General features: G+C 35.2%; 1 protein-coding gene across 1 annotated transcript; it reads left to right on the top strand.

The window, feature by feature from the left end:
• Positions 1 to 650: 650 nt before the first annotated feature.
• On the top strand, positions 651 to 5,610 carry LOC140988836 (ubiquitin-conjugating enzyme E2-23 kDa-like). The gene is made up of 6 exons (XM_073457917.1): positions 651 to 856; positions 992 to 1,071; positions 1,631 to 1,745; positions 1,872 to 1,924; positions 2,025 to 2,153; positions 5,216 to 5,610. The coding sequence occupies exons 1-6, from the start codon at positions 813 to 815 to the stop codon at positions 5,344 to 5,346; spliced, it is 552 nt and encodes a 183-aa protein (XP_073314018.1). The 5' UTR covers positions 651 to 812; the 3' UTR covers positions 5,347 to 5,610.
• Positions 5,611 to 14,034: the final 8,424 nt, after the last annotated feature.

The following is a 14,034-nucleotide window of genomic DNA, read 5'->3' as shown; positions in this document are numbered from 1 at the left end:
ACGGTTCGGTTCGATACGAGTTTGAAGAGAAATAAAGAGGAAAATATTAGAATTTATTAAGTCGGTCGAAGGGTGTCAATTTATTTTGTTTTTCAATGATCACCATGAATTTAAAATATATTTCAGAATAACCTCAAAAAATTTTTAAGTTAAAAATATATTAATATAATTATTTTTTATTTTAATTAGAGCTATATCCTTATTAACTATATGATTCCTCGTATATACTTATACAATGTTAACAATCTTTCCAACAAAAATTAATAATAAAAAATAAATCACCACATTTTTTTATACAAATACTTATGGTGATGTACCCATAGACTTTACCATTTCGGGTGCTAAATAAAAAGTTGTTATTTCAAAATAAATTTTCGGTTTCATAACAGAAGCATTTATGTCGAAAATCGGATTTATAAACACAATTTTTAATCATTTTAAAAAAGAAATAATTTTATAATCCAATAGAATAACAGAAGAGGTTTTTTTTTTATATTTTTTAAATGAAAATTTACAACAATAATATATTTTTTTAAAAAAATTATTAAATATTTCTGTATCATATCGCATTCCTTTTGGTGCAATGTAGACCGAAATATTTCCCTTCATATGTCTTTAGCTCATTGATGACTGAACCACTGAACCGCCTTAAGAGTTTAGACCACTCTTCCCTTTTTTGCTTGTTTATTTATCAAACACGCGAACTAGCGTATACTATACGTACACCGAACCAGAATATATAATTTCATTTTTGTCAGTCTGAAATCCCAGGAAAAAATCGAAAGTAATAAAGAAAAAAAAAATCAAGAATCATGTCTTCCCCCAGCAAACGCAGGGAAATGGATTTGATGAAACTGTAATGAATGTTTTTTGGACTTCTCATTTTATTTTATTTTCGGGAAAGTATCTGACCTCATTTGGAGCCCGTGTGTTTATTTTTTTTTTCCTTTTTTTTAATTGTGATTTTTGGGTTTTTATTTGTTTCGGCTAGGATGATGACTGATTATAAGGTGGAGATGATCAATGATGGCATGCAGGAGTTCAATGTCGAATTCCATGGACCCAAAGACAGTAAGAATTTCCAGAAAAATCCAGTCTTTCTCTCTGTTTTTTTACCTTGTTTTATGCTCGATTAGCTTATATTGGAGCTGGGTAAATTTTTCTGGGTTTTGTTATTTGTGAATGATGATTTTGTTTTATTTAAAAATAGTTTTTCGGCTGTGTTTTGACTTGTTCTGACTGTATATTCAACTGAAATAATAGATAGGAAAGCGGTTTATACAAAATGACGATTGAATTGGGTTGTATTCTTAGTAAAATTCTGATAATTCGGAACTTGGACTGGGCTGCATCCTTTTCTTTTGAATGTTGAGTTGAGGGCTTGATTTCCTTGAAATTAGGATGAGCTGGTTCGAGCTATATGTTGAATTTACAAGATTTTGTACATTCTCATTTTGCTTATCTTGTGGAGTTTAACTAATCAGATGCCAGACTTGAGTGTCTGCAGCAGGATTGTTTTGTTCTATTGGTTTTTTAATTATGTGTTTGCTGTATAGTTGTTGACTAATTTATCTTCATGAGAAATTCTTTCTTGTGCAAGTTCATCTTGATGGAAGTTTTTGTATGACAGGTCCTTATCAAGGAGGTGTTTGGAGGATAAGAGTGGAGCTTCCTGATGCTTATCCATATAAATCTCCCTCCATTGGTTTTGTGAACAAGATTTATCATCCAAATGTTGATGAAATGTGAGTTCAACAGTTGCATAATAGTTGGTGTTCTTTACTACAGCTGGTTGCCCATGAATTATCTTAGAACTTGTTAGAAATATACTACTTAAAGTGTTCTGAAGTTTTATGTTCTTTGTTTTCCAGGTCAGGGTCTGTGTGCTTAGATGTTATCAATCAGACATGGAGCCCCATGTTTGGTAAATAGATAGTTTTTCCTTTTTGGTGAACAAAATGAATGCTTTACTTCAAATTTTTCCCAATGAAGTGGTGATGATGGTTTTATTTGCTTATTTTCAGACCTAGTGAATGTGTTTGAAGTGTTTCTTCCACAACTTTTATTGTATCCAAATCCATCAGATCCTCTGAACGGAGAGGCGGCGGCTCTGATGATGCGTGACCGCAATGCATATGAACAAAGAGTTAAAGGTGGAAATTTCTTTAGAATATATTAATTGATATTGAGCAAAATAGATATGTCTTCCTAATTGAGGTTCCTTACCAAATTATGCCCAGCTCTTCATACCATAACTACAATTATGGCAAAGCACTTCGTTTTTTGAATGATAGATTCTGCTATTCATAGTTCACTTATGACTGATGTCATTTGAATGTTTTGACGAGGTTCGGTGTTCCTCTTGGATGAAAATTCCTATGTTATTTGGTACATTATACTTGGATTGCTGAAGCATTTAAGTTGCTTCAATCTGTGGATGTTGTTTAGTATAAAGTTGAGCTACAGAAGCTCACGGAGCTATTCTTGTAGATGATAGAAGCCTGTTGTGTTCAAGATCTTAGAGGGTTGCATATGTTGTACTTGCACTTGAATGAAATTTTCCCGAATATTTGCTTAGATTCTAAGTAACGTGACATGTTTTGTCTGTGAAGTAGCTTCATCTTGTTGGGATGTGTTGAAAATGAGATGGCTGTTGGGCTTTGGCCCTGATGACAAAATTTCTGGTGCCACGGAACGTGTTATTATTTAGTTAGGAAATGCTGGAAAAAAAATCAGTGCTGCTACTTTATTTAAAGTTAGTTTTTGACATTTTATTGTTACTTGTTTTAAGATTGAATTTATCTATGGAAATTCAGGTCATTGTGATAAAATATTGTCATTTGTCAGGTTTCACCTAATATTAGTTCCTTATAAAATTTTGAGTGCAAGCTTTTCTATCACATTATGCTTCAAGACAGCATGCTTTTATTCAAAATATATTGAATCATTGAACACACTGTTTAAGAGTCATTATTTTATGGTTTGTTTAATGATAGAATCCATAACAAATGTGGATGACGCTATTCTGATGTATTGTTAGTTTAGAACTCTGTCGAGTGGTGAGAATAGGATATGTAGTGTTATTGTCTTGTTTAGCCTTGGTTCCATAATTGAATCTGTCAAGATCTCATTGATTTGGCTTTCATCATTTTTAGCTAGTTTTCATGTAAGGATTCTCAAGAAGAAGTAACAAGGCACTGTCATTCCTTTTAGGTAAAAAGCTTCACATGAGTGAAAGGGATGAATCAGATTTAGTCTCATCCTGAGAAGTGTGAACCTTTTAATTAACTCAAAATCAGACATGCACGTCCATCTGCGGGTTGAGATCTATGTTTTGGTGATTCAGATTGAAAATATTGGGAACATGGTGAAGTTTTTTGTTGGTATGTCCAGTTTTAAGAATTAATCTGCGAGGACAAATCATGGTGCTAGAGATTAATCTTGTCCAAGATTCATGAATAAATTATTTCTATACATGTGTTGATGCCATTGTCAATTTAATTTGTTCTGCTGAAGGTGTTATGGCTTGCTGCAAATTGTCAAATATGCCTTAATACATGAACAATTTTCTTTCAACTGAAGAAGCACAAAAAAACAGGAATAGATTGTTTTGGGACTGTCTCACGCTAGTGTTGATCTTATTTTGGACTAAAAGTTCAGACCATATATGCAAGCAGAAATTGTATCATAATTTTCTGCGGTACGATTAAACTGCATACTGCTGCAAATAGACAAATAGGTTAACTTTAGAGTTACTGTTTATATCTGGTTGATATTTATGCATTATGTCTGTCGTTTGGGATTCGAGATGGAATGTTGTCAAATAGTAATTATCCCTGTTGCAGAACTGGAAATTAATGGAAAGAGCTTCACCAATTTTCCATCATTCACCTGCTAGCCTTTTTGCTCCTTCCACAAGCATACGCTCTCTTGTTTTGCTCACCGAAAATAGCTTTTTGTTCTCCAAAGACAGTGGTTATAGTTTCGAAGAAAAAACATGAAAAGTTCGGAAGGTTCCCATATTAGATCTGTCAAATTTACAGTCTGGGATAATTGTTTTTGCGAACTGTCAAATTTGTGGAACCCGAGAATAATCAACCACCAAAATATATGGACATGCTTATCAATCTAAACTATACATGGTTTTATGAAACATTTATGTTTTCATACTGTGAAGGAGTGTTGGGTGGTGGTATATAGAGGGAGGGAGGAGATGAGAATCCGTTGACTTGGGTTAGAGGCTGTCATTTTGCAATCGAACAGGAGGGAAGAAACCGGTTTGATGTGAATGTAGTGATGAAGATTTTTAACCTCCTGGGTCTTAAGCATGTTTAGCACTCTAGCACTATTGCCTCAAAACCCGATAACAAAACCCGATAAGTGCCTCGTGATGTTCAGCTATAAAACCTTTTGATGAATAGAGACATTCTATAAGTATGCACAATGCTTCTTAGCAGAGGCTTATAGGAAGTAATTTTTTTCCTTATTTATGTTTCATTTGAAGAAAGAAAAGTACATAAGAAGACAGCTATCGAGGTTTCTATATAAACACTGTCAGTTACATGTGGTCAAGTATGGAGCAACAAGGGGTCATACATGGCTGGCTACACATATATTCTTTCATAATCTTTGTAATTTAACCATTGCACATTGCATGGTGGTTACGCTGAATTCAAAATCTACAAACTAAATACAAAACAACAAAGGTAGTGTGGTGTTCCGTTGGGCTTTTAATCCAACTCAACCGAAAGTTTTGAGAAAAATGTTTAAATAATTTTGAAAAGTTACTTGGATATAAATTTTGAAAGTTGATGTGATACGTAAAAGTCTATGTAGTATAATGATTGTACCAGAAGGTAAAATGTTAAATCTTTAGAAGAAGGAAATAGAGAGACGAGAATAATTGTGCAATGAATATGTTTTAAATGGGTAATTTTTAATCCAAATTGTGTCTGAGCTCTGGAGTTCATGAACTCCAGAGTTCAACCAAACTGCTAAAGTTTTTAATGCCATTTCTTGATATCTTGTCATCTCCTCCTTGTCCCGCTGCCATCTTAATGTGAACGTTCCCTTTTTATGATGAGTGAAAATGTCACGAGTCTCTAGCCATGTTGTGTTTCTGGAGTTCGTGCAGATTGAGCTTAAACTTTAGCATTCTTCAATAACATGCTGTAGTTTCTGTTCCACCAACGATGCCACGTTATTGTTGTTTTAGAGTACTGCGAGAAATATGCAAAGGCTGAAGATTTTGGAGCCTTGCAAGATGAAAAAACTAGTGATGAGGAGCTGAGTGAAGATGAATATGCCTCCAGCGACGAGGAGGTAGCTGGAAAAGCTGATCCATAAGTAAACGAATATAAAATCCCTTCTGTTGTCTCTGTTTGTACATTGTATGTTGCGAAGTTATTATAAAATTTGGATACCAAGCATGTGTTTCTATTTAAAAAAAATGTAGTGTAGGCTTTTCTTGTAATATGTAGTGTTGCTATTGATGCAAATGTGTTTGAAGTCAATTCAAGATATCTATATGCATTATTGCATTTTCCATCATATTATATAAGTTTGGATAATTTCCAATAAATATTGTTCAGTGAAGGTTCATTTGGTGCATTGGCTCTCTCTCGTGTTCGCTTCGCATTTGCATCCTCTTGAATGTTCTTTGTTAAAACTAGGGAACTTTGATGAAAGAGTTGAATGCTGAAGCTATGTTTCACTGACCAATTATTTACTCAAGGGAACGATTGTTGGGTGTATTGATGTGATATCTTTGTTGGATGAAACTTCGTCTCAATTTCTGTTGCAACAAAATATGAAACAGATTCTGAAATGGACAATTTTGGTTGAAATCGAGGATAGAGTTAAACTCTACGTGTTTAAGACAAATTTGCCTAGCAAACGGTGTTGATAATATATGATAATTGTCCCTCAAGATACAACAATTTCTTTCTTGTTATACTAGCACTTCAAATCACAATAATTAACGAACTTTTGAAAGTTTCTTGAACTCTTTAAATGGGAAATAAATATGGACAAATGCACCAATGTGAACTTCAAAGATTTTTGTTAGTGTTGTGTTTGATTGCTTCATTTGATTCTATTTCTTTGACTGTGAAAATGTGACTTCTATTTATAGTATCCAAAAGTGTCTGTCAAAGTTCTTGGAAGATTAATTGCTTACAATTAACTCAGAAAGCCAGATAATTTTTCAAATTCGAGCATCGTGCGACACTTGGGCAATCTTTTCCAAAAAATGCTCAAGTCTTAACCAAACAATATCACGAGAGAATTCAAGAGAAGTTTGGAGATAAAATGTATTGTAAATATAACATGAGAAACTTGGGTGTAACGCCCCGAAATCGAGGTTGAGAGATATTCGACTTTTTCACAATCACATTATCGTAAAACAACAAACCTTGTAGTAAATTAAATAACTATTTTATTTAACAAAATAGATAATTGTCTTTAAAAGCGATAAAACAAAAATGTAGAAACATACAATGATAATCAAAAGATAGTATAAAGGAAAAATTATTTTTCATTGAAAAGGGCTGTGTCACTATCTCCAAAAGTGCACTTATTCTTATTTTTCGACTTGTTCCTCATTCTCATATGTGGAGAGAATGTAAGGGATAAGTATTTTAGAAAATAATCCGTAAGTGGAGACCGATCGAACACAGAAATAACATAATTTACGCACACACACACACACATATATACATATCATATGAAGATTCGAAGGTACAATGTCGCAAAAACATGTCATTATAAGGATTGCGACTAAAAATAGGCAGAAAGCAAAACATAGCTCAGAAACATAACTTAAATATATCATATAGATAATCGCGGAGGTTCGAAGTGCAATGTCGCATTAACATATCACAACAAGGATCGTGACAAAGAATAGGCAGAATGCCAAACATAGCTCAAAATCATAATATAACATACATAACACTGAAACTCATTTCGTTTTCCATGGTGTTAAGTGTTATTATTACTCATCACATCAGGGCCGTATAACAGTTATCCTTACCCACTGTATCATGGTCATATAAAGGTTATTTTTACCCATCGTGTCAGAGCCATAAACATTTTTTAAAAAATATTTCTTTTACCATTTCAAGTCAATTCGCAACCGTGCTCGAAACTTATTTCATATTTTCAACAAACAATACATATATTCTTAATCGAACTTTTCAAGAATACCATAACCAAACAACGGTTTGATACTAAAACAATTCAATGGTTCGATATCATAAATCAATAAACGGATCGAAGTAAGGGTCAAAGAGAAGAGAGGTCATATCACGATCGATCGATTTAAAACACATACATATTATTTTAAAATGAAAAACCCACTTACGAAGAACAAGTGCCAAACTTTATATATATAAAAAAACCAACTTACTTGATCTTTCTAAAATTTCAATAAAATTACAGAAATATTTGAGACATATTGAATTGTTCGATCAATCTAATATTTGGCCAGCACGTTTGAAATGGAGTGAACTAAATTATGAACAGTGAAGATTGGCTTTGGACATCATTTGAAGCAGTGTATGTGCGACGAACAAAAGCTGTTGTTTTTCTCGCTTAAAATATGTGCACTTTTCTTGCGGAGGTACGTAATATAATTCTAACTATTGGATTGGGATGAATTTGGACAAAACATTTAGAACATGGTTTGGTATATTCAGAAAGATGGAGATCGGATTCAGAGCTCTTTATCGACGATAAAATGTTATGAACAATGTCCTTTGGGTATGATTTGTTTCTAGCTTGAGAGCTCTACTTATAGGGCAACGAGGTGAACTGTAAGGGCATCATCCATCAATATCGAATTTAAGGGTTGTAAATGGTTTGTAATAACTATTAATATGACTGTTATAATACTATTAAATTCTATCATTAAGATGACTGAAATGCTTCAAGAACTCGAATTTAGGTGGCTTGGTACAAGGTTGACATGACTCAAAATTTAGAGAGGTTTGAGCCTTCTTTGGTGTTGTGCCCTCATGCAAAAGGTAGAGAGATATTGATAGGGTGCATGAAAGCTTGAGGTTCTTCCATTAACTAGCCTCTTTATGGTAATAAATTCATTATAAATTGTCTGCATAATGGCTAGTAAAATAGGCTATTTAAAAATGAACTAAAGGTTGAATGGTGGTTAAGATTTGGTCGATAAAATGTATTTAACTTGGCCATTAAATTTGAAACTAAGGAACTTTTAATTGGTTGTTACAAATATAAATACCACATATAAAAAATGCTTGGTCAATTGGTGATGAATTTCGAAATGCATACTTGAAATAAGTGGATATTTATGTTGAAAATTAGTTCGAAAAGTGGATGCTGGTTACACAAGGCTTTAAATTTTTGGGTTTTTTCATTGGGGGTCGTTTACAAATGAGATATATAAGCCTATTTATATCACTAATCCTACTTTTTAGAGTATTCTACAATTATGCACAAGTGAGAATATTGTAGAGTGCTCTACTATATTTTCTTCTATATATAACTATATGATTCAAGAACATTCCGGATCCTCCTACACAATTCTAGGATGCTCACGACCCTTCACGAAAAACCTATACGATTCCACTTGTTTCTACCAAACTCTTACGATTCCACTTGTTTTACCAAACTCTTGAGTATTTCGGAACATTCTGGATTTTTTTTTTTTTTTACGTGGGGCTAGAACATAATGGATCTTTCCATATTGAACTTTGCCTCTTGCAAGCACCTTCCTTAAAAGCAACCAAGTTGACTCTCATGCCGAATTCCGGTCTGTGACATACTCCTCACACATTTCGGCAACGTCCTCATTGCCTCGTTATGCTTGTTGTGAGATTGCCGCAAGTCTAGATTTACTCTCCATGTTAGCACGAACTTTGCTTGTCCACCTTGATCGAATCAGACACATTACTCCTCCTTTATTACACTTTGATCCTCTTCCCCCTATGATATTTCTTTAGCATCTTTGAGAGGAAGACTGAATCCATCCTTTAGTATTTCAGGTGCTCGATGTAGTACAAACCTTGATCAACCTTCTAGATCACTTAAAATTCTTGGAGCACACGATCAAGTTCATTAGCTAGTGAAAATAGAACCCTATTTCACTCTATTTCATAACTTCTTGGTTTTTCAGCATAAGTATAATATCATTTCGAAACTCTCTATCTAACTCAACAACCCCAATCATTTGTAACATCATTCAAATAAAAGAACCGGTTGATCTTCTAATGGTGTTATTGCATCATATCCAGTTTCTATAGAATATAGGCAAAAACTTGTGTGAGACGGTCTCACGGGTCGTATTTGTGAGACGAATCTCTTATTTGGGTTATCCATGAAAAAGTATTACTTTTTATGCAAGAGTATTACTTTTTATTGTGAATATCGAAAGGATTGATCGGTCTCACATGAGACCTACTCTAGAATATATATTCCAATAAATCTAAATTCTTGGGTCTCTTCGATCTAAAATGTGCATACTCTGGATTTTGCTGTAATGTAATAAATAAATAAATAAAAGTAATTTAAAATATATTAAAAAAGTTACGTAAATTAATTTTCTCATCCCACCAAATATAATCTACTTGCATTGTCATCTTGTTATGATCCAACCAAGACAAGTCTCATTATTTCCGATAAGTTGTGTCTACAATACAAAATATTTTTTCATTTTATTTTTAATTTTTTTGTGATTCAAAGATAGTCATGTTCTCTCTAGAAATTTTGAAACTAAATTTGTTTAATCCTTTTTGTATAAATTTTTGTTATGGTTATTGTAAGGCCCGAGATTTTATCATTTTAATCCGAGATTATTTAATTTATGAATTTTGAAATGATGAATTAGATTCCACGGTTTTTGTAATTAATTAGGATTGAAATGAAATTAAAAGGAGTTGTGAGGACCAAATTGCAAATATTGAAGACTTCAAGGTCTAAAGTGCAATTATGGGATTTGAGGACACTTGTCCTCACCATACAACTTGATATATATATTGTCATTTCATTCATTCCCACAACAGGTACCGAGAGTTCATCCTTCAGAAATCCCTCAAGTTTTATTTTGTTTCAAGAATTCGATTTTGTATGTACCGGCGATCCGATTTTTAATCCGAGCACAATTTTGAGATCCCTTCGTCAAGAGCTACACAAGGACGTAAGTTTTATTAAGTTTTACCTTGATTCAAAAATATGATGTTGGAGAAATTGTGATTTGATTATTATTATTTGTCCTGGGAATACTGGTAATCGTAGAAACGAGACCGGATCGAAAAACAGACTGTTTATGCGATTGTTATTATTTGTCAGATTATATTTGAAGGAAATGATACAGATTTGAGATTGTGGAATTATGATTGTATTTGTTGAGATTATCAGTTGCTGAGATTGTTTATTGATATTGAGTTGCCGAGGATATGTCGAGATTGTACCGTTATGCCGTCGGAATTTGATAAGATTGAGATTGATCAATCATGTCGTGATTTGAGTTGCATATTGATATGGTAATTCACGAATGTCATTCCAGATTGGTATTGAAGATTTTAAAGACAGAACAAAGCCGAAATCTGAGAAAAGAAAGGTATAAATCAATGTTAAACCGGGAAGAATGACTCAAGTGAGTTAGAACTTGAATTTCCCTAAACTACATACTTAATTGCTATTGTTTTCAGTTATTTGAATTTACTGCATTGATATGCTTGTTCTATTGATTTATAGAAAGCATGATTTAGACGATTGGTCTTGTGACAGAGTTGCCAGATTGTGATAGAGTAGTCACTGGCCCATTGCACATTGTCACAGAGGAGTAATTGGCGGATGTGCCAAAGTCTTTGACGGATAGGTTAAGACACTGGATGTTTGGTTTATATCGATGTTTGCTTAGGAGTGGAGTTACTTCTATTGCTGAGATTCGATATAGTATGCCAATGTCTGGAAAACCGGGATCCCTAGACTAGGAATGAGTCTAGTCTGAGATATGGAGTCACGAGTTTATTTACAGGTTTATATTGATTCATGTTTTCAGATTTGATACATGTTCTTGATATCTATTTCATGCGTTTATATCGATTATATGATTGCATGTTTTGTTGATTTATACTGGGATGTAATTCTCACCGGAGTTATCCGGCTGTTGTCGTGTTTGTATGTGTGCAGGCAACAGGTGGGACAGGATCAGGGTCGAGGAGATGATGAGAGATTGATTAGAGTGGAGACTACGGACTTTGATGTTAATAGGGTTTCAGCACTTGATGTATAGCTGTTGAACCTTAGTTTTGAATGAATGTATGTTGTACAAGAATTGTACTGTTATTACTGATATGTATATTAGATTGATTCCATTATGTTCCGCACCGCATTTAAAAAAAAAATTTAGACCCAGATTAATTAAATTGATCCAATTATCCCAATGACAATTAAGAAGATGATTAGCGTCCGGGTCCCCGCAACAGGTGGTATCAGAGCAGTAGGTTCCTTTAGCCTGAGATAGAAGCTATTGAGCGGGGTAGATTGAGTTTTCTTTCCTGCTTCTGTGTGCTAGCATGTTTACTGCTTTGGAATATACATGTTTACCTCATTATCTGAGTTGATTGGTAACCTGTATTATTTGAGAATGAATCAGAACCGATTCTTGATCGTAGGTAAGATGATCAGAAGGGGACTTAGACAGATTTGTCAGATTTAATTGCTAACCCTTTTCATAAACAGATATGCCTCCTCGAAGAATCCCAGAACAGGGCAGTACCTCTGCGAATCCGATGGATGTGACAGCAACACCGATGGAAACATTGCTGAAGAGATTTCAGTCATGCCATCCACCGACTCTGAAGGGTATTGAGACTTCAGTTGACTGCGAGAGCTGGCTTGATGATATTGAGATGTTATTTGACTCACTTGACTATACTGATGAGCAAAGAGTTAAACTGATCGGGTACCAGTTGTATGACGTTGCAAAGAATTGGTGGCTCACAACAAAGAAGGCCTTAGAGCATCGAGGTACGGTGATTACTTGGAAAGTGTTTAAAACTGAATTTTACCAAAGATTCTTTCCAGTATCATACAGAAAGGACAAGGGTGCAGAGTTTGCAAACTTGAGACATGGTCAATTGAATATTGAAGAGTATGTGGCCAAGTTCTCTACCCTGTTACGATTTGCTCCACACGTAGCTGAGAATGACGAAGCTGTTGCGGATCAGTTCATCAATGGCCTGAATCCTGAAATCTTTACACTGGTGAACACTGGACGACCGAACAACTTTGTTGATGCCCTGAACAGAGCAAAGGGAGCCGAAGCTGGTCTGATTAGACAGAAAGGAGCTTCGTATGTCGCATTAGCACCGAGACCACAGCAACCATCCTCAGCTCAGTTTCCACAACCTCATCCCAGATTTGAGAGTGGCAGTAGCAGCAGTGGAAGAGAGATCAGTTGAAAGCTCGAGGGAAACAGTTCAAGAGATCTTAAAGCAGTTCATCCAGTTCTAGTGGCTCACGACAGACTGCCCAGAGCCAGAGTTATACCGGAGCTTATTGCAGCATGTGTGGAGGGAGACATTCCACAGAGCAGTGCCGAGGAGTGTTTGGCAGTTGTCGTATTTGCGGACAGCAGGGACATTTTACTAGAGTATATCCCCAGAGAGGTTCTCAAGGATCCCAGGAAGCAGAGTCATCTGGATCAGTGGCTCAGACAGGGAGACGACCATCAGCTGTACATTCATTCCAGCCACCACCATCCACCCAGTCACAACAGAGGCCAGGAGGAAGCCAGACAGTTAGCCAGTCTCCTAGACAGCAGGCCAGAGTATTTGCTTTGACAGAAGAGCAGGCTCAAGAAGCACCAGACGATGTTGTTGCAGGTAACTGTTTTATTTCTGGTTATCCTGCTTATGTATTGATAGATACTGGTGCATATCATACATTCATATCTGAGCGATTTGCATTGATGCATTTCTTGCCTGTTCAGTCATTATCTACTGTAGTATATGTCTCTTCACCTTTAGGGAGAGGTCTTATATCAGTGACATCTGTTAGATCTTGTATGCTGAGGTATGATGATCATGAGATTGAGTTAGATTGCATTGTACTTGGGTTGTCTGATTTTGATTGCATTATCGGTATTGATATGCTAACCAAGTACAGAGCTACCGTTGATTGTTTCCATAAGATTGTGAGATTCAGACCTGATATGGCTGATGAGTGGAAATTCTACGGTAAGGGTTCTAGAGCTAGAATTCCTTTGATATCTGCATTATCTATGACTCGATTATTACAGAAAAGAGCAGAGGGATTCTTTGTCTATTCAGTTGATGTACTGAAATCGAGCCCATCATTGGCTGACTTGCCAGTGGTGTGTGAGTTTGCTGACGTCTTTCCAGATGAGATTCTGGGATTGCCTCCGATTCGAGAGATAGATTTCAACATTGAATTGGTACCAGGTACAGTTCCGATTTCTAGAGCTCCGTACAGAATGGCACCTATTGAATTGAAAGAGTTGAAGGAGCAGTTAGAAGATTTACTGGCCAAGGGATACATTAGACCGAGTGTTTCTCCTTGGGGTGCTCCAGTGTTGTTTGTGAGGAAGAAGGATGGGTCAATGAGACTTTGCATTGACTATCGGCAACTGAACAAGGCTACGGTAAAGAATAAATATCATTTGCCTCGTATTGATGATTTATTTGATCAGTTGCAGGGTTCTTCTGTTTATTCCAAGATCGATCTGAGATCTGGATACCATCAGTTGAGAGTCAGAGATTCTGATATCTCGAAGACAGCGTTCAGAACCAGGTATGGACATTATGAGTTTATTGTCATGCCATTTGGTCTGACGAATGCTCCAGCTGTTTTTATGGGTCTGATGAACTGTGTGTTTCAGAAGTATCTCGATGATTTCGTGATTATTTTTATCGATGATATTTTGATTTATTCGAAGAATCTGATTTATCATGCTGAGCATCTGAGAATTGTGTTGAGAACATTGAGAACCGAGAAATTGTATGCAAAACTGTCGAACTGTGAATTCTGGTTGAGACA

Source organism: Primulina huaijiensis, chromosome 11 (genome assembly GCF_012295235.1).
Source record: "Primulina huaijiensis isolate GDHJ02 chromosome 11, ASM1229523v2, whole genome shotgun sequence".
In the NCBI taxonomy this organism is placed as follows: Eukaryota; Viridiplantae; Streptophyta; class Magnoliopsida; order Lamiales; family Gesneriaceae; genus Primulina; species Primulina huaijiensis.
The sequence above is the reverse complement of the archived record's forward strand: the minus strand, read 5'-3'. Positions and strand labels throughout refer to the sequence as shown.